Raw genomic sequence first — 21,378 nt, 5'->3', positions numbered from 1 at the left:
TCTATTTTTTATTGTTCCCATGTACTGCACTTTGCCCTCCCCCTTCCCATTCACTTGCACACTCTCAATGTCAGCTGGCCTAAAGGAATCAATGGGCCTCATTACGAGTTTGGAGGTAGCCATTCTGCTTTTAGCAGCATGGCTACCCCCAAACCGGGTACCGGGTCTGGGTTCCAGAAATAGGGAATTACTGGGCCATGGCGACTTTGGCGGGCCAAGTAATTTCCATTCTTGGGACCCAGACCTGGTACATCCCCATTCCCATTTCAGCCCTGATAGGGCTCAATGGGAATGAGGAGGATGCCAACGACGGGCCCGTTAATGACGGGCCCGTTGTTGGCATCCTGGTCTGCTAGCAGGTCCCGCTAAGGACGCCTGGTCTGGCCAGACGTCCTTAGCGGGACCCGCAAGCAGACCTCGTAATGAGGCGGTAGAGTGATAATGGCGCCGGCAGCTCTCCTGGCGCCGTTATCACTCTCCTGCCTATGTTGTAATGAGGCCCAATGTCTCTGTGTGGCCTCCGTTCTGCCTCCCTTTCCTTAGCGTGCCTTCACACACTTGTATGGTGGCATGATACAAATGGCACAAAATACCATAGCACATTATATCATATGATGCACACACTGAACTCCCTGTCTTCCCATTGTAATGCATGTACTACAAATGTCGGAAAAGGAATCCCACAAAAGCAGCTGGGAATGTATAATAGCAACGTTAAGCAAGTGCGTGCAGTGCATGCATACAAACAGGATGCATGCCCCTTACCTTGCACACTTTCACCATAGCCTCCTACATTTATCTTTACAAACAGACCTTCTGTCACAGTGTTTGTGTACACACCACAACCAGCAACCACATTGCCCAATGGCTTAACCTCCACAGTGCCAATGCTATAGATAGGTGCCATCCCAAAAACAGCCGGATCTGCCACGTCTAATCCTCAAAGTCCAGCGGAATCTGCAGCATTACAGTGCTAGAAACTGGAGGGTGAGGGGGGATCAGGGGGTGTTAGGTTGGGTGGGGGGGGGTTTTGTAAGACAGGGGTGGGGATTGTGCCTTTAGGATTGTCTCTAAAAACACATATATATATCTTTTTTGTGTGTTTTTTATGTACGTACATTCATACATTTTTTTTCTTGTTTTTCTCTCTATTGCTCACTATCTGTTTGCTTCTCTTCCTGACATTTTTCTCGACCTAAGATGAATGGTTATCTAACATTGCTACATGATTCTCTGCAAAGCTTTGTGCAGAATGGCAAACACAACATTGCCAATAGAAGTCAAAAGAATGCCATTTCCTTGCAACCACTGGAAATCTTGCTGGTAATTAATGCTTTCAAAGTCGGTGCAAAACATCCCAGCACGGCACATAAAGTCGCACATGCTTCTGTTTATCCAACGTCTCCCAACCTCTGGCTGTGGACAAATTACAATGGCATGCTCCCAATTTCCTCTTGGTGTCATCGATGAGAAATTCACCTTTGCAGTAGGAAATATCTGCATCACAGCTGCCATCAACTTTTTTAAGTAAGCGAGTACAACATGTGCCCCAAATATAGTCCTCCAAAATGCACAACCACCACATCTACAGTACCAACAGAGGCCACACATTTGCAAAGGAGATCCATGCACCCGAAACCCCACTCATAAACTGTGCCCCAAAAAGCCTGCACTCCTTCCAACTAAAAGTCAGTATCGAAGCCTCTTTCCACGGCATAACTTTGCAGGTCGTGCACAAAGGTATCACCGACTATAAGCACTTGCCGCCTGTCCATCTCTGCCAACTTCACTGCATTGAACTTTGGGTAACTATGTCACCGCCCCTTCTGGTGAACCACACCCTCGAATCCTCATTGGAGAATCCCCACAGTTCTATTTGCGAAGGCCCCATGCTCAGAAGGCCATGATGTGGCATGTGCGCTTTCCCGGCTACAGCTAGGGCCACGCTCCAGTAAAGCAGACACAATACTTCTTCCCTTTGCACTCGAATTTTCCAACACTCCCTTACTGGCAGCTATTGTCGACTATGACATAGTAGTAGTATAATATTTTCCAAAACGCCTGCACCAATCACTTACTGAACCTCAGCATTGCACACTATCATTTCTGTACACAACTCCATATTTCCTGTTAAACACTCAGAGAACACGTTCCCTTTGCTTCCAAAGCCCCTCCACCAGAAACATTTCCTACAGGATGCCCTATTTCAGCATCCACAATGATCCTGCAGCGCACCCAGCACACCTTTCGCCATGCACACAACAGTCCTCCCTTGCCCACACCCAGAACACCACAATGGGCCTCATTATGCCCCTGCCGGTCCGGAAAGAATGGTGGCGGTAAACCCGCTGCCACCATTGTTTCCGGACTGGCAGATTAAGAGTTCTGCAGACGGGTGGTGTCACTCCCATCAGGTCTCACCTGGCGGGAGTAACGCCACCCACCTGCAGACGGAAATGAAAACACTGGCACCGTTAATTAGGGTGCCAGTGTTTCCATGGTCCTCATCCCCATGGAGTCCTATGGCACTCCATGGGAATGGGGAGTAACGTTATTCTGCCTCCGGAATTACCGGATCACCAGGGCTGTAATGCCCCGGTAAATCCGGCAAGTCCGGTGGCGGAAATTTGTTCCGGGTCCGGCCGCAGCCTGACCGTTTTTCCGGCACGGCTACCGCCGGACTCGTAATGAGGCCCTATGAATTCATGCATGCAACCATGTGGACAGCTAACATTGTGCACACATACATAACAGCACTTCAACCCAACTCCCTCACACCAGAAAGCACCCATTCACGAAAACAAGTCGCAATTAGCAGCATTCACAAACATACCACAGCCTCCATCACCACTACCCACTGCCATTCACAAAGTATTGTGTCACTACCAACCTACCCACAACCTTTTCACAACATTGGCTCTGCTTCAATAAATCAGCACACAGCATAGTAACCAAGCACATTTAAGGTGCACTTCTACCATATCCTCTTCCGTACTGACAGTATGCAAACCCAGCACCCAGTGCCCACACTGCATGACTTTTCACACCACCATCGCCAAGTACACATCAAAAACTTTACCATGTTGTGACAGTGTCCTCACCTGCAAAACCAAACTTGCACGCATGGCACCTCACTTCTGCTCTATTATGTCTGAAATGTGCTCCACACCCATTCTTTACAGGTCACCACCCTCTAACTTCTGCAGAATCCAAAATGCATTACTGCCTTGTGTGTCCTACCCACAACCTTTTTACAACATTGGCCCTACTTCAACAAATCAGCACACAGCATAGTAACGAAGCAAATTTAAGGTGCACTTCTACCATATCCTCTTCCATACTGACAGTATGCAAACCCAGCACCCAGTGCCCACACTGCATGCCTTTTCACACCACCATCGCCAACTACACATCAAAAACTTTACCATGTTGAAACAGTGTCCTCACCTGCAAAACCAAACAGCACGCATGGCACCTCACTTCTTCTGCTCTATTGCGTCAGGTCACCACCCTCTAACTGCTGCAGAATTCAAAATGCATTACTGCTGTGTGTGTCCCAAAGTCCTAGCCTCTTGAGTGTATGGCCTACGGCCTTCGGCCATGTCCCCAACAGTCTAAACCTTCAACACTCTCACTGCTACATAATGGCACTTTCCATTTCACCATGTCACCAACTACGACAATCCACATACACAGCACTGCCACCAGCACTCCTACCCAACCTGTACACCGCCATACAGCTATACACAAATAATTGCTACACTTGCCACAATGTAGAAACACAACACTGTCTCCTGCACTCCTGTGCACTTTCATTCACATAGTATGTACGTAACCACTTCCATTCACAAAGTAATGTGTCACTGTACACCTACCCACATACTGTTTGCAACACTGCTCCTACTTCAACCAATCTGCACACACCACACTATGCAAGCACCCCCCTCTACCGGATACAGAGTAACACATGCATTGCTGTGGTGTGCGAGCTGAAGCCCTAGGCTCTTGAGAGCATGGCCTCTGGCCTACGGCCTTCGGCCATGCACCCAATAGTATACTCAACCAAACCCAACCCAACTGCATGCACCCATGCATGCCACCATGTCCCCAACCACCGCTTCCATCCGCATAGCACAAGCACACATGCTCCCACCCACCCTATGCTATAATCAATTCACTCCCCTTCTGAAATTCACCTGCCACCACTCACCACGGAAAGAGGTTGCCGCAAACAGGTCGCCAATATAGAACCAAAACACTGTCTCCTACACCCATGTGCACTTTCATTCACATACTACGGACGTACCCACCTCCATTCACAAATTATGGTATCACTGCCAACCTACCCACATAGTGTTTGCTACAGTAGCCCTACTCCAACCAATCTGCACACACCACACTATGCAAGCACCCCCCTCTTTCTGATACAAAGTAACACATGCATAGAGGCGGGGGGTAAACTGAAGCCCGAGGTTCTTCAGAGCATGGGCTCCGGCCTTGAGCATTCAGCCATGCCCCCAATAGTTTAATCCTTCAACAGACCCACCACAACTACATGCACCCATGCATGCCACCATGTCCCCAACTACCGCAATCCATTTGCATAGTTTCACTCCCCTTCCTAAAATCACCTGCCACCACTCACCACGTAAAGAGGTCACTGCAAACCGCTCTCGGCAGAAGCTATCGTGCCGTTACGACTGCTGCCTGAAATCACCACACAAAGGTGTCGGCTGTCTAGGTACCTGGGAAATCGCGCTATACGCACCAATACTGCAGCCACTCCTCCGTCTTCTTCCACCTACTTACATATGTCACATTAACCTCCTGTCTCTCCGCCACCCTTTCCCTCCATTGCTGCGGCCAACACATGGCCTACGGTACATTTTGTAGACCCTTCCGCCGGCGCACTGTCCTCCGAGACACCATGGCGGCGTTTCGCAAACATTGTTGACGCACAGCACGCTTCCCTCCAGCCAACTACCGGCCGCGTCCAAAGTTCTCCAACAGCACACCGTACCACAGGCCAATGACACTTCGGTCCGCGGAGTGAAAAGGGAAATGGGTCAGCTAAGTGGACCAAGATATCACTAATTTTTAGAGACATACATTTCAGTTGTTTCCAATAAAAGTACTTGTCGGATTCCCACCAAAGACACAAAAGCACGCTTTCTGACCCAAACTCCCGCTCCTGCCGCAAATTTGGTGAAAATCCGTCCAGCCATTCGGGCTGTAGTAGTGTGTAAAGGTTTTCCCCATTCAGTCTATGGGGGGGAAAAATGTGGGACCCCTATAACTTTGCCCCCCCCCACCCACGAAACCTCCCCCAACCCAGCGAAAAAATGCAGTGCCGACCGTATACTTTTTTTTGCAAAGTTTGGTGAGGATTCGTCCAGGGGGAGCAAAGTTATAAGCCGCCGAAAAAGTGCTCTTTCTATGATATAATACATACACACACAAGCAAAAAGAGGGGTCGTAGGGGCGCAACTCTGGGTCCCAGCTGCCATCTGCTCAACATATATATATACAAATGTTGATGGCAATTGTAATTCTTAATTAATCTTAATTAATTTGTGAAGTGCACCTTGATTTAAGAAGGACTATGCTCAATATAAGCATTAGGCCTAAATCAGCTGAGGAAAACATTCAATTTTTTAAATGTGTGCCTGCAGGCTGAATTAAGAAAGGTAAATTACCAATTAACAATGTACTTACTCATACTTTTGCAATCTTCTGCAATAGTAAAACGATTTAAAAGAAAGCTATCACTACCAATTATATATCAGAGTACACTGACAAAGTTGCTTTAGACGAATCGCATTAAAATAATATGAAGGCTTAATTGTAATAATGAATGCAGCTGTGCTATCTATCTCATGTAGACCTTGAGTTTCTAAGCTAGCACTGCCTTACAGAACCAGCCATTGTGTTAATTAAACACTAGTTAGGTCATAGAACATAGAAACTGCCACTTTTTAAATTTTTTTATTACTTGATTTAAATAAAAATCAATTTTTACGAGAAAACAGTATCACAATACATAAGATCCTTCTCCTATGGAAAACGTAAGAGAATATTATCAAAGGAAAAGAAAAAAAATGTGTCCTGGGAGTTCCTGTTCTTAGGGGTCATCAGGGAAACTGCCACTTATTGCAATGAGACAATATACTGGACAAGGTATAAAGAGTGTTGAAATTTGGGGTCAGAGGACCACAGTCTGATATCACATGGGGATCTGTATATTCATCTTGTCTGTGTTTATCCTGCAGTGCTGCTATTAAACATTTGACTAAGCAACCTCAACTGAGATCAAGCTTGATCTTACCTCTGACACCACCTGTCACAGGGTTCGCCTTGGACCAAGAAGCATACCAATACCATACTTTCAGAGTCAACAGTATTTGTTTATTTGGGGTTTCATTACCAGATACAGGCCAACTAAAAAGATAAACGTGATCTTCCCAAGAAAACAAAACGGTCAGGATCGTTCCTCTCCTTGGTGTAGCCAAGCCCTTCCTCCAATGTAAGACTATCCCAGCATGCCCTTTCCGTTAGTCCTGGATTCTAAGGCCAACCTGGTCTCATCACACCCCACCCCCCCCCCCCTCCAGCCACCTGGCCTGTGCTACCTTCTCAACCTATTGCCTTCTCCTTTTGGTGTTATTTACTCTGGAGTATTGCGTCTGTCCTTGATTTTCCACTACCTTCCTCATCCATTCCACCTTCTCTACTATCAGACAGAGGATTTAATCGCATTGCACAGTCCTGGTATGTCATACAATGGGCCTATAATGGAGGTTAGTATTATCATCCTTGCCTTTACAATACCCTGGCTCCATTCATTACACATGACATTGTGGTCTTGGTCAATTTAAATATGCCATGCCATGCAGTATTGCTCTGTTGCATTTGGTCATTACAAAATAACTTGTAAATTAATTGTTGTATTTATGTTTAATACAGGTCCCCTTATTGTCAACTCTGTCTTGTCACTGAGAGCAAAAGAACACGAAGATATGCATAATAAGAACTCAAAGAGAGTATACAATGGTGACCATAATCAGAGTAAGTGTGAATTAAAAAATGCTTCATATGATAGTAGTTGGTAAATGGATTTACATTTTTACTATCACACACCCACAAAAGCATGGGCATGCATTAACCTATACTAATGCATATGCACATATGTGAACGCATATCACACACATGAAAGAGCATCATATATGTTTTGACTATTGACTAGCAATGTGAGAGAGAGATGATGGGCTTCTCTTCAAAAAGATGTTATCTCCTTGTTTGTGCCAGTCCAGAAGAAGTTGGAGAGAGCAGTGATCAAAATTAGTAATCAGATAGTAACGTAATCATTGGGAAAGGATCCTAGTTTCCTTCAGATCATAACTGTGTGTTGTGGAGAATGTTTCGGAGGTCACCACATAGTGTTGAAATACTTTAGACATTCATTACCATATATTCAACTTTTACGGCCAAAATAAAACCATGGTATTGACAGTATATGTGCAAATAAATTGCACAAAAATGGTGTTTGCTCAATGTTTTTTTTTTTTAAATACATCTTGTATTGTTTTAAGATGATCACATAACAGAAAATAACACAGTTGCCATTGCTTAATAAACAAAATCAGTGTAGTATCTAAAGAAGTGCTGATGAAGTAGCAAAGAAGGACATAGATTCCATCATTGCATATAACATAGGGAGACATTGACCAAACATCAATACCCATCAATCCTCCCCAACCCATCTACCGCAGACCTTCTGAAACCTCTGGGGACAGCCCATAGCATGATAGACCCAGCTCTCCAGGGATATGCATCTATCCATTTCAGCCAATCGAACAACTCACCTGTGGGCGTTCTACCGCCCCTCACATTACTGCAATTGTCTTCATTAGACCCATTGTTGTGGCGAAGAACACTTTCTCATATTTACTCTATTAAAGTACTGGTCTCCCTAGAATTTGCCACTTATTTTTTGGTAGTATATCGCCCACCAGGCTATGTCACCTCTCAATTTGTGGCAGACTTTACACAAGTCATGGCGGATCTCGCCCTCATTTACCCTAACATAGTTCTGTTGGGTGATTTTAACCTTCATCCTTTACAACCCGATGATCCTCATGCGCTGAGTTTTGTTGCTTCTCTTGAAGACTATGGCTTATCTCTTTGTAACCATAGCCCCACCCATGTGGGGGGCAATCAGCTTGACCTGATTTTTTCTAATATTGGGGATCTTCAGGTCTCCCATCCCCAGCCTATGGTATGATCGGATAATTTTCTGATCCCTTTTTCTTTTTCATATATGCATGATCATCATCCCCTGTGAAGGCCTCCCACTGAGAATCCACCATAGCCCATACATGCCCGTTCTCTCCATCCCGCCTCTCCAACCATACTACCCGCCTTGTCCCCTGATTCATGGGCCCGATTCCGCATAGCCCAATGTGCTGAGTTCGTATTGTCCAGGGAGACATTGCGTAGCGAATCCTGTGCTGTGATCAGAGTCTCGTGAGAGACCCGAGAACCAGAAGCGGGGAACTGCTCTTCTGCCTGGATAGACGCCAGCTCAGATTCCTCCACCCCCTGTGTGCGCCACCAGCGCTATTACCTCCCCTCTTAGGACCGCCTTGTAGCCTTCCCACAGGCTAGCCTTCATTGATCTCAAAGTATTCTTCGACAGAACCTCTATAAATTCACGGAAACCCAGATAATATGCATTGAGGCGCCACATCGCTGTGGGTTTCGTGCATCCACTTTTAAGCTCAATAAGCAATGGTGAGTGGTCCGAAATCCCCCTGGCCAAATATTTCGCGGAGAGAAGCCTATGGTTCAGACCGAGTGGGATAAAAAGTGATGGATCTGTGACATTGAGGCATGTACCCCAGAGAAAAAGGAATACCCTGCAACAATCTCCATGCGTCCACCAACCCTGTGGCCGCAGCAAAAGTGTGTAGTTTTGTGTGGGGATTGGGATGTCTCGTGCTACGGGTACTATCCAGTCTCGGGTCCATGACCTCATTGAAGTCCCCCTCAACACCCACGTGTCACAGTGGACCTGTAATGTCAATGCCATCTAATGCTCAATTGGGCAGATTTACACAGGATAATTCTAAATGTTATATTTTCGGCTTATTTTTTGGATCAAAACTATAAACTCCCTAAAGTAATAGTTATCTCTGTGCATGCTTTCCCTTTCATTTCCTATACGTCAGAGGTCCCACCTTCAACAACACTTATGTCAATCTGTCAATGTCAACTGGTCTGTTGAAACCTATTCAAATCACCAGACCTTCCAAATCGCCATATGATCTGTGCCTGGCAAAATTATTTAAGCTTCTTTGTCCTACCACCGGAGACCATATTGTATGCATTTTTCCTTGTTTAATGGCATGACTGCTTTCTAACATAAGAGAGCAGGGGTTGATCTGGTTTCTTTTTTTTACATTAACCCTTCCTGTACTATAGCCGACCTCTTACTTAATCTTAATTTAACAGCTGAGTTTCCTGATTAAAACTCTCATCTTATTTGCAGAGCAGCTTCAGCATTCCAATTAACAGGTTTAGTGTCTAACGGGAATGGGCATGACTGTTCTGTTGGGGCGAGTTGAAAGACTTTGAGACCATCAGCCATTTGGCAGTGTTACATCGTTGATGTTGTTCAACTTTACAGACAGAAATAAACTGTGCTAGTGGTATATCTGCAATGACCTATTCGCAGTTCCAGAGTTCATTGTCAGCCCTAATCCTCCCGCACCCTAGTTCTGTCGTCATCTCGCTGTATCCATCTACTGTAGGTGTTCGACGCTCGATGATCGGTAACCGGGATTGCAGCGAGCATGCGTCTGCTATACACCCAGTGCTTTACTTGGCCCGGGTAGTATAGGCGGGTAAGCGGCTCTAGTGCCGGTTTCTTTCCATCGTTGTCTTGGTCACTGCTCACTATTGTTTCCCTTGAACTTTCTTTCCCTGCGCATGGAAGCCGAAACTGCTTTCACACTGGGGCATGGTTCCCCCCAGCCCTCTTCCCAATGCCACTATTAGGGAGGAACCCTTTTTTGCATTTGTCACCCCTTGCCCCTCTCAGGAGGGACAACGGGCTATCAAGTCCTGGCACAAAGTGCCAAAAGGAGACAAGCTCCTGCTAGAACAACTTTCTTTTACCAAATTGCTGCACATCAACAAAGATCTCATGAACAAGTTCAAGAATGACGTCTCTAAGAATGATGAAAAAGCTGTATGCTTTTCCTCACGCATGCCCATGATTTTACAGCCAAAAGCAGATAATCCTTATAATAAAGGAGTGAGCAATGGCTCTGCTCCCATTAACAAGGATTCCATTAATGCTGAAGGCCACATTCCGATGGGTGTACATCCGGGGCTTACCCAACAATCTGTAAATGAGAACCAGACAGGGGGTGATTCAGCAGCAAGTACAGATATGGGGGCTGCTGACCTCAAGATATCAGAGACTTGGCGTATTTTTAAGGAACAGATGCTGCGGGACATTGCAGCTTGCCCTAACATGGAAGACTTTCAGGGATTGATGTTGCCTGCTGGTTCTAACACGCTGATCCTACCATTGCCACACCAGCAGAAGCCTACTCAATTAGCACTTGAAGGAACTGATAATTCCTCACAAACCACTCCCCTCCAGTCTGGTGTTCACCAGGGCTGTCAAACAGTTGATGTAGTGCCTACCCTTTCAGGCTTGCCCCGGCAGGTGGAGACTGTTTTGCTTGCTCCTTGCTTGGCGGGTGATCCTTCACGGGAGGCTCATGATTTGTCTGTTCCCAATCCTGGTCATATCCCTGCCAAACAATCTATAGTGTGAAATACCAAACAGGTGACCTTTAGGAGCTTGCACACTAGGCAGTCATAAATGCCCAGTATTGATTATACGTAGGTAAATCTTTCGTTCTGGATTAAAGGAACTTTGTGATAACCAATGTTGAGAAGGTGGAAGGGAAAGATTCTAGAGAATGATTGCGAAATAAGGTACTCGCTTGGTTACCTCAAAGAACGGGCCTGGAGTAGTCGAAACATCAGACCTGAAGATCTTACGCAAGATTGACCTGAGTGACTGGTGCTTGCAGCAATCTAGTGACTGTTCTAGTGGGTTGCGGGTCTAGCACTTTACCCACTTATCTTCGATCATGCAAATATCTCCCTAGGGGCTGCTTGAACTGTAAATTGATACTCTATGTGCCCCACTTCTATTGAGCACTGCTTTACTTTTATGACCAAATGGCCCTCACATGTCCGAAATATGTTAACAGATTTATTTATTCATGGTTCTTTATTACTAGTGATGTGCTGTTATCTTTGCTTTTGGCCTTCCCCTTTTTCTGTTTTATGTTGTCATACTTTTTGTGTTGTCTGTCTGTACGCGCCATCATGCCTCCGGGTCCATTGTGCGCTATACAAATGTAATAAAGTCAAAGTAAAAAAAAAGGAAAAAGTTTGAATTTGTAGGTATTCCTTTACTACTTCCACAAGATGGACCTTTCCGGATTGAGACTTCAGTGATTTGTTTCTATGTCAAAATCTCCTACCTTCCACTGGGGACATCTTATGTGGTGTTCCAGAGGCACGGGGGCTTCTCCAAGCTAGTGGATTATGGGCCTGAAGGAGGTATGGGGGGATCCCCAGGTCACTCACACTTTCGTTAAGTCACAGGACTCCATTAAAAGACACTGCTCCTTTAATGGGAAAGCTTCTATACCTCGTCAGCTGGAACAGTAGGGAATCGGTAATGTTATGCTCTCAACGTTCCTAAGGAGAAGTACTTTATCCATTCTGGGTGCCGAGAAATGTGTTAGTTGTGCAACTCCAGGCCTTGAGGGCTGGAACCATGTTGGATTTTCGGGATACCCCTTAATTAATATTCATGAGATACATTTTATAAAATGATCCTAAATGTATGAACATTTTTTGTCATGAATATTAATGAGGGATAGCCTGAAAACCCGTCAGATTTCCAGGCCTTGAGGCCTGGAGTTGGACAACTCTGCTTTAAGACACTTGAACTCTTTAAGCAGAGTAAACCATGTAGCAAAGGAATTGAATTCCCCCAGTTACGGTATTCAATACTTACTCAGTCATCAGAGGCATGTTACATTTTCCTATGGCATTCACTTTCAGAGCCCATTCCAACATCAGCAGCAACAGATTGTCTTTTTGGAGCACCCACCACAAGCCTGTGGTGACATCAGAGGCCCGCCAGATTTTCTTAGGGTGTTCACACCATGAACAAGCCCCAAGATTAGACACACCCTATTTTCATGTGGCACTCCTGCGGTGAGCCCAATTTGCAAATAGACATTGCATTGTTTTTCCCAGCAGCGCCATGCATAAATGCATAAGCATAAGCAGGAAAACAGTGCTTTCGCTTTACTCACCTTTATGCTGAGAACTCGCAGAGAGCGATTTCTCGCTCTCTAGCCTTGTTACACCAAGGAAACACTATGGAGAGTCCAGGCTACAGAGTGGAGTTAAGTAAACGTTGTGGATCAGCATTTTAAAGGTTTACTCCAGTCCAAAAGCACACACAGTTGAATCCATTAGGTACATCCAATCACAGCTCCTCACTTATTCACATCCACAGGTGCAGATCTTCAAAGGAAGCCCAAACCCAGGGGAGGAGTAATAGAGGTATGTAAGAATCCCAGAGTCCCTGTTAGATAATGTAAGCATTTGGAGTAAATCTGGCAGAAGATGATTGGGGAAGGTTGGAGAGCAAGGAAGGAGCTTGGAGGCAGTGAGCAGGAAGGTGGAGGGAGTGTGGAGATACATTTGGAGAAGGTTAGGAGACATCAGGGGTTGTCAGAATGGATAGAGCAGGGAGAGGTTTGTGGAAGGCATCTGGTGGAGGTTTGTCTAGGTCACCATGGCGAGGTTAGAGGAGTACATCACATGAAGTTGCACAGGGCTAGCAAGTCATTACTTGCTAAATTAGGAAGGCCTGTGAGGGCACCCTTGGCCCAAAGCTGGTATTGGGCGTGAGTCGACAGTGTGAAAGGGTTCAAACGCATGGTGGCAGGTTGAACAAGTGCATGGCATGGTGTCGAGGTGTAGCAGGACCAGAGCAGGAGTAAAGAAGTTGTGAAGAGAGAAGTAAGAACCCAAGGAGTAGGAAGTGATTGATCTGTCTTAATACCACCTGTAAAAACTGGGGATGGCTAACCTAACCTTAAATAGAAAGTATACTAGCAACTACAATTCATAGTGGAGACGCAACAAAGTCTATAGGAACTACAAGTCCCAGTCGGCTTGGTCGTATCACATCAGGCAAGCAGGAAGAAGTCCAGAGGGAGTATCATTGAGACTGTGACTGACATACAGTATCCCGAGCCTTGTTAGCTTTTTAAGTAACCCTCACACAGTTGGAGCTGTTCAGTATAGCCATCCTGATACTTGTTGTTTTGCGTTTGACCCAAGAGAGAAAGAACTTGTGTGTTAAAAAAAAATCTGTTTTAACCTCAGAATTTTGTTCAGCCTCGGTGTAGACTCCATTCTGATTTGACACTCTCTAACTGCCCAACCGCTGCTATTGGTTGATCCTCCATATGAGTCTTCCTTTCATTCACAGACCTGGGGAGTTACAAAGTGCTTGGCATTAATATTTTTTAGTATTATGGTTTAATTTAAAGGTTACCTTTATTGCCTGACTAGCTTCCCGGTTTCTATTTATGCCAATGATGTTCCATTTTTTCTTTGGATGTTTGCTGGTATGTGTGTGTTGTCTGCACAATCAAGTGGTTAATGTGGATAGCCAGAGATGCTGTATTTGTTTGAAGCTCAATGGTGGGGAACATTAGATGTTGGCCCTTTTTTCTGGACATAGTGTTAGGTCTTCTCATTTCTGGTTGCCTTTCTTGGGACCCTGATCAAGTACTCTTCGACTGGTGAAAACTCTACGGTTCAACCTGAATGGCAACATTGGTACCTCATATTACCAGTGTAACATACACTTGCTTTTTAAATTGTGCATGATCTGGTCGAGCCTTCTATTTCAATCTTTCCTTGTCAATTGACTGTTGGTAATAACGTAGTTTCCTATTGTTAAGACTCTAACAACAACCTCCGTTTAGACTTGCATAATGCTGTGACTGCTAAATGCAATAAGTACAGTCCTTCTGACCCAGTTTGTGTGTTGAAATCTTTTATTTCGGCAATGCCATAAAGAGTTTACAAATTTAAAACACAATAAAATGTACATGATGCATCATAAAAACTAAAAATTCATACAGAGCAATTTAAATATTTCACACGCAAAACCCAAGCAGAGGCTAAATAATTAATCGAACTATGCAGTTTTCCTCCCTTGTTATTTTCAGAGGCCTATAGGCCGCAACAACAGTCCTCGTTTGCCACTGAACAAATAACGGTCTTAAATAACATCTCCTTGCAGAGCTGTATGGGGGCAAATACAAATAAAGTGCATAGCATCTTCCACCAAGGTGGTACAGAATGGACATTTATCTATAGATTCTTTCTTTCAACATGCAACAAAATAATGAAGCGGAAGAATTCCTAGTCTAAACTTTAACATTAAAGACCTATCGATCCTTTTACAAGGGATATCTAGATAAGATTCCAATACCAAAACACTTTTCAACTTTAAAATTCAAGCACTACCTTTTCCCCATTGATTGTTTGCATATCTCTTTTTAAACCCCAGTTTGCTCATGTGAACCCTGCACTTCATGTCTGTACTAGTGTCCAGTGGCGAAACAAATTAAACATAAGGCACTTTGTAACACAAAAGACATACTTTTTCATGGCCAACATATTCACTAGATATCGAGTTATGTCCTTGAAAAAACCTTGCATCCTTCAACTGACGATGTCCATTTCGTTCCTACCTTTCGATTTGTTTATGTGCAGTTAGCCTTAATTCATTACCTCTGGAATGCTGTTATGTGACATACCAGAGAAAATGTAAACTTCTTTCACTTTCAGAAAGCTTTAAATACCTGGTTTGGTTCTCAGTGATCAGCTAGCTTGTATGAGCTTTTCTTTGTCTTATTCTTATTCCTCCATATTAGTTTAATCTCTTCACACCACCATGCTCTTTGTGGAGTATTTTTCCTTTAGCGCTAAGGTACCAGCCGTGCTGAGAGTATGCTTCATATATATATTTCTGATGTTTGTTAATCTGCTTAGAATCACATGCTGTGCATAGGTCCGACATCCAGTGGCCACTGCAGAGTATTGCATTTTGTTTTTCGTAGTCGAAAAGGGGACGTTGACAAGGCGTGTCTGTAACACTATCCCTATAGTGACGTGTGTTGTACCCACAATCCCTCACGCGTCGAGGTCCCTCAGATTGTTTTTTTCCGCCCAGATACTGGTCGCCTTTACGCGGAGCTCCTCGAGAGACATTGCAGATTTCATCTCCTCGACCTTTGGTCGTTTTCCTATATTAATATAGAACATATCGATCCTCCCCTCGACGCTGTTGTGAAGCTTCTCCGCCGAGCAAGATCTTCGACGGAGGGGACGAGCGGAGGAGATCCTTCGGCGTTGCCGAACACGTGGCCTGGCCTCGCAGGCCAAATACAGTAGGGAGAGTGGGGGTCGTGGGACATCTCTAATTCTTTTCTGAGAATGCCTTTCCTTTTCCCCTTCCTTTCCCTTGGGGTGGTTATCACGTTTTATTGCCTCAGCTATGGAGAGGACACCCTTTAGGTTTTGCCCGCTTTGCAAGGGCAAGTTTACTTGGAAGGACAAGCATTCAGGGTGTAACCGCTGCTTGCCCCTCGATCACAAGGAGGAAGGTTGCACGGCTTGTCGGCTTCTTAAGCCGAAGACTCTAAAAGACCGTAGGGTCAAAAGGTGGGCGGCCTACGCTATGTCGAAGGCCGGCGCTCCACCCACCGTCGCTACCTCCGACAGTGACGAGGAACGTGATACCACGACCTCCGCTACGGAAGTCGTAAACCCCCCTAGAGAGCGCACACGCGCTTCGTCGTCTGTCCCCGGCCCCGACGGGCTCGGCTCACGCCCTGCTTATGGGAATGAACACCCCGGCGACACTGACGCACACAAGACCACACATAAGCCACAACTCATGGCTCTTCTTTGCCAAAGGCAAAGAGAGCATCAGTGCCCAAGGAGACGCAGGTTTCACCGGCGGCCTCCTCGGACCGTTCGGGTTCGAAGCCCCTCTCGCAACCGCAGCCGCGACCAGCGACTGGGCTTTCGGCAAATAAGGGCGCCGCCCCCAAATCATCGGCCGGAGCGCATCAGCAGAAAGCGCATGCCGCCGTAGAGCGTTCGACACCCATAACGTCGAAACCACAGCTCCCCGCTGACAAACGAGTCGCTGAGAGCTTGGCGAGGATCGTGGTAGCCGACGCCCAAAAGCGTACGCCGAAAGACACGTCGAGCGCTACGCAAAGGTCGAAAGACACACCTGAAGGCTTTTCGGAAGGCGACGGGACACTTTCCTCGACGTTATGGGAGAGGTCGAGCCGTGTTCAGTTACAAGACACCAATTTTCCCCCGCTAGACCGCTCAGGGGTACCCCATGAAACCATGGAAAGGCTCCATCTCTGCATGGAAAGGATGGAGAGGTTTATGAATGCCCAAAACCCTCCCACTCCAAAGAGAATAAGAGAAGGGCCTCAGGAGGACCCCAGGGCCAAAATTCCAAGATTAGTCAATCCCCACCAGGACACAGCCTCAGACTTCCACAGTGTGTATGACCTCACTGGGGAAGAACATTATTTTGAGGAAGAGGATGATTTTATGGACGAGGAAGACGGACGGAACCAGGAGGAAGGTCTGGAGGACAGCCCAGACTCGGTAGGAGAAGGCTTCGGAGAAAATCCAGAAGAAGGACCTTCTCACCCCTGGCAATCACCATCAATATATTCCGACATTGATGTCCTGAACCTAAATCCTCCTGACATTTCACCGGTTAGAAACACGTCTCCCATTGACGATCAACCCACATTTAATGCCCTGTTGCGCAGAGCAGCAGCACACTTCGAACTAGACACTGGGGAGCTCTCTCCTGAATTAGACTTTGTAGAAAGGGTAATTAAGGAGAAACCCCCGGTCAGTCAGACAATTCCCCTCCTCGCTTCGGTGAGGAGAAGAATCATCCCTTCGCTGTCCACACCCGCACTAATCAGAGGGGTCAATCCTAGAATTGAAAAACTTTTCACTCCTTCACCCTCAGACCCGCTGTACATCAGGGGACATTCCATTCCGGATTCCCTGGTAGTAACCAACACAAGAAAGAGGGCAGGGGTACCACTTTCCACCAGTGAGGCACCGCCTGACAAGGAGGGCAAGCGGTTATATGCCCTTGCTAAAAGAATTACATCCTCGGCCGCCTTTTCGGCAAGAATTGCCAACAACAATTCTTTGCTCGCTAGCTATGCGGTCGCGCAGTGGGCCAAACTGCGCAAAGACGCCGAAGAAGCGCCGGAACCATTACGTACACGCCTGCTTTCAACTATTGGCGAAGGAACCCAGGTCAACCAGAGTATTGTGAAGAGCTCTCTGGATGCGGCAGAAACTGTGGGACGTTCCCTAGTTCAGGGAATAGTCCTAAAACGACACGTATGGCTGCGCAACTCAGGGTTCAAACCGGAGACACAGGCGACTTTAATAAATAAACCTGTTGAAGACTCCAACCTCTTCGGGAAGGCGGTGGATGAGGCTCTGGAGATGGCTAAAAAAGAGTTCGATACAATCAAAACTCTTGACCAAATCTCTAAGCCCGCTACCAGGCGCGGATATGGCAATAAATGCTTTTTTCGTGGCCAACGCCAACAACAAAACCAGCAGCAACAGTACCCTGCCACCAATTTCCAGACCAGTAGTGGCCAGTACAGTCAAAGAGGACAGCGTCGGGTTCAAAGGAAGAGGGCGAGGGTCCACCCCCAGAGGTTCCCAAGCCCCTAACAACACCAAGTGACGCGAAGATTCGCGTCCCCTCCCATGCAACACCGGTCGGGGGCCGGATAACATCCTTTCTTCCAGCATGGGAGGGTATAACGTCAGACCGCTGGGTACTTTCCACCGTAGCCCACGGAGACTGCATCGAATTCAACAGTTCCCCAACATACAAACCCCCGAGGGGACGACGCATGTCACCGGAACATCTTGCCATCCTTCTACAAGTACAGCAACTGCTGGAAAAGGGAGCCATAGAGGTCGTGCCTCTATCTCAGGTAACGGAAGGTATTTATTCAGTGTACTTCCTTGTACCCAAAAAGGATCTAACCTTGCGCCCTGTATTAGATCTGCGCCCAGCGAACAAGTTTATCAAACCCCAAAAGTTTCGTATGGTGACCCTACAGGAAGTGATCCCACTGCTATCACAGGGAGATTACATGACAACATTGGACATGAAAGATGCATACTTTCATATTTTAATGTTGCCAGCGCACAGAAAATACCTCCGGTTCATGATAGAGGGCAAACACTACCAGTTCAGAGTGCTACCCTTCGGCATAGCATCAGCACCGAGGGTATTCACGAAGGTACTGGCAGTGGCAGCGGCCCACCTGCGCAGGTTGTCCATCCCAGTTTACCCTTACCTCGACGACTGGCTCTTAACAGGGGATTCTTACAAAACATGCTTCTCCAATACCCAAAAGACTGTAGACCTTTTGTTCCAGTTGGGCTTCTCCATCAACGAAAAGAAGTCCAGCCTAGACCCCAGCCAAATCAAACAATTCCTAGGGGCTCTAATTCAAACAAAGGACGGCCTCGTCTTCCCCTCCAAAGAGAGGGTTCAAAACATGTTGTTTCAGATCCCTCAATATGTGTCCGGTCGAGAGGTGACGGTACGCAAAGCAATGCGCTTGCTAGGCATGATGGCGTTGTGTATTTATTTGGTACCTCACGCGCGCCTGCGCATGCGCCCTATGCAAGAGTGGCTCAACAGCCAGTGGTGTCAGGCCAGCGGACAATGGGACGATCTAGTAGTGGTCTCGCAGGCCTTAGTTCTCTCGCTACGGTGGTGGACAAAAGAAAACCTAGATAAAGGGAAACCCTTTGCCACACCCGCGGCGGAAGCCACTCTAACCACAGACGCATCCCTCACAGGATGGGGGGCTCACCTATCCCATCAGACTGCTCACGGAGAGTGGACTCCGAGCGTAGCATCCAAACACATCAATCTTCTGCAGCTACTAGCGGTGTTCAAGGCGCTAAAAGCCTTCCAGGAACACCTACAAGGCAGGACAGTGATGGTCCTTACAGACAGCACCACAGCCATGTATTACATCAACAAGCAGGGGGGAACCCACTCTCCAGGTCTGTCCAAACTGGCCCAAAACATATGGAAGTGGGCTCTCAAACAGAACATGTTCCTCCTGTCACAACAGGGGAACTCAATCTGCTGGCAGACAAACTCAGCAGAGATTTCCCCCTGCCCGAAGAGTACGAATGGCGACTGCACGAAGACATCGTCTTCGACGTCTTCACGCAATGGGGATTCCCAGAAATAGACCTGTTCGCAACCCTGGAGAACTCACAATGCCAAAGCTACGCCGCCAGGTACCCCCAAAACCAATCCAAGGGGAACGGTCTGTCGATTTGATGGTCAGGGAAATTTGTTTACGCTTTTCCCCCGACTCCCCTTCTCAACAAGGTGGTGCACAAGATGCACCAGGAACAAGTAACCATGATACTGGTGGCCCCAATGTGGGCCCGACAGCCATGGTTCGCTCACTTGATGGAGATGTCTCTATCTCCCCCAGTGAAACTCCCCTGCCCGTACAACATGCTGTCACAAGACAGGGGCAGGACGCTGCATCCATGCCCCCAGAACATGAACTTAGCAGCCTGGCTCCTGAGGTCGTAGAATTTGGACACCTACAGCTCCCGCAGAGATGCATGGACATCCTCAGGGAAGCCAGAAAACCTAACACTCGCCACTGCTATTCTAGCAAATGGAAGAGATTTGTCATCTGGTGCAGAGGAAAGAGCATCAACCCAATTGACTGCTCTCCCACACATATTGTTCTATACCTGACCCATTTATTGGATTCAGGTCTAGTGTTCAATTCCATTAAAGTCCACCTAGCGGCACTTTCTGCATACACCACTTCCCAACTCAAAGTGTCGTGGTGGAAGATCCCTGTTATAAAGGCCTTCATGGAGGGAGTAAAGAGAATACACCCCCCGATAGCTAACCCAGCTCCCGGATGGGACCTTAACGTGGTACTTACAAAACTCATGGGATCACCTTTTGAACCCATGCACAAAGCAACTCTTAAAGACCTCACTCTTAAGACTGCTTTTCTAATAGCTATCACCTCCATCAGGAGAGTAAGTGAACTACAGGCTTTTTCTGTTCTAGTTCTAGACCCCTTTGTTACAGTTCACAAAGATAAAGTGGTTCTACGCACTCACCCAAGGTTTGCTCCAAAATTCATCTCAAAATTCCATGTAAACCAGTCTATAGAACTACCAGCGTTCTTTCAAAATCCTTCCAACTTGGGAGAAAGGACTCTGCACACACTAGATGTGCGCAGAGCGGTCATGTTCTACATGGAAAGAACCAGACCACTGAGGAAGACTAATCAGTTCTTCGTCTCGGTGGCAGCAGGAAGAGAAGGGGATGCAGTTTCAAAGTCCACTATTTCTAGATGGATTGTCCAATGCATCACTCTCTGCTATACTCTTGCTAAGAGAGAACTGCCCTTTAGGCCAAGAGCACATTCTACTCGAGGCACGGGGGCGTCCATAGCATTCATTGCAAATGTTCCCCTTGAGTCCATCTGCAAAGCGGCTACCTGGAGTTCTGTGCACACCTTTACAAAACACTACTGTCTAGATGCACACTCTAGATCTGACTCCCAGGTGGGACAGGCAGTATTAAAACATCTTTTCTCTACTGTTCCTTCTCATAACCCACCGCCAACTCCGGGTACTGCTCGCTAGTCTATGCACAGCATGTGATTCTAAGCAGATTAACAAACATCAGAAGACAATGCATTACTTACCGTAAAAGCATTTCTGATGGTTGTATCTGCTTAGATTCACATGCGCCCACCCTTCCTCCCCGCTCGGATGGAAGGAACATAGACATCTTTCTATATTTCTCTCTTTTCTGTACTCACTCACGTCTAGAAGGCTCCCTCAGGGCAGAAAAATACAAACAGAGGGACCTCGACGCGTGAGGGATTGTGGGTACAACACACGTCACTATAGGGATAGTGTTACAGACACGCCTTGTCGACGTCCCCTTTTCGACTACGAAAAACAAAATGCAATACTCCGCAGTGACCACTGGATGTCAGACCTATGCACAGCATGTGAATCTAAGCAGATACAACCATCAGAAATGCTTTTACGGTAAGTAATGCATTGTCATATAATACAATACATCTTGGT

General features: G+C 46.5%; 1 protein-coding gene across 6 annotated transcripts in view; it reads left to right on the top strand.

Annotated features, from left to right (window-relative positions):
- Positions 1–21,378, top strand: part of LOC138488178 (zinc finger protein 343-like) — a 725,547-nt gene that overhangs the window by 180,543 nt on the left and 523,626 nt on the right. For all 6 annotated transcript variants that reach the window (XM_069614977.1, XM_069614976.1, XM_069614974.1 and 3 more), the window contains one exon: positions 6,964–7,065. In XM_069614977.1, coding sequence (XP_069471078.1) covers positions 6,964–7,065 — 102 coding nt within the window. The remainder of the gene's footprint in view (positions 1–6,963; positions 7,066–21,378) is intronic.

Source organism: Ambystoma mexicanum, chromosome 9 (genome assembly GCF_040938575.1).
Source record: "Ambystoma mexicanum isolate Mex_15411 chromosome 9, UKY_AmexF1_1, whole genome shotgun sequence".
NCBI classification, from domain to species: domain Eukaryota; kingdom Metazoa; phylum Chordata; class Amphibia; order Caudata; family Ambystomatidae; genus Ambystoma; species Ambystoma mexicanum.
Note: the sequence above shows the minus strand (reverse complement) of the source record. Positions and strands in the feature narration are given on the sequence as shown.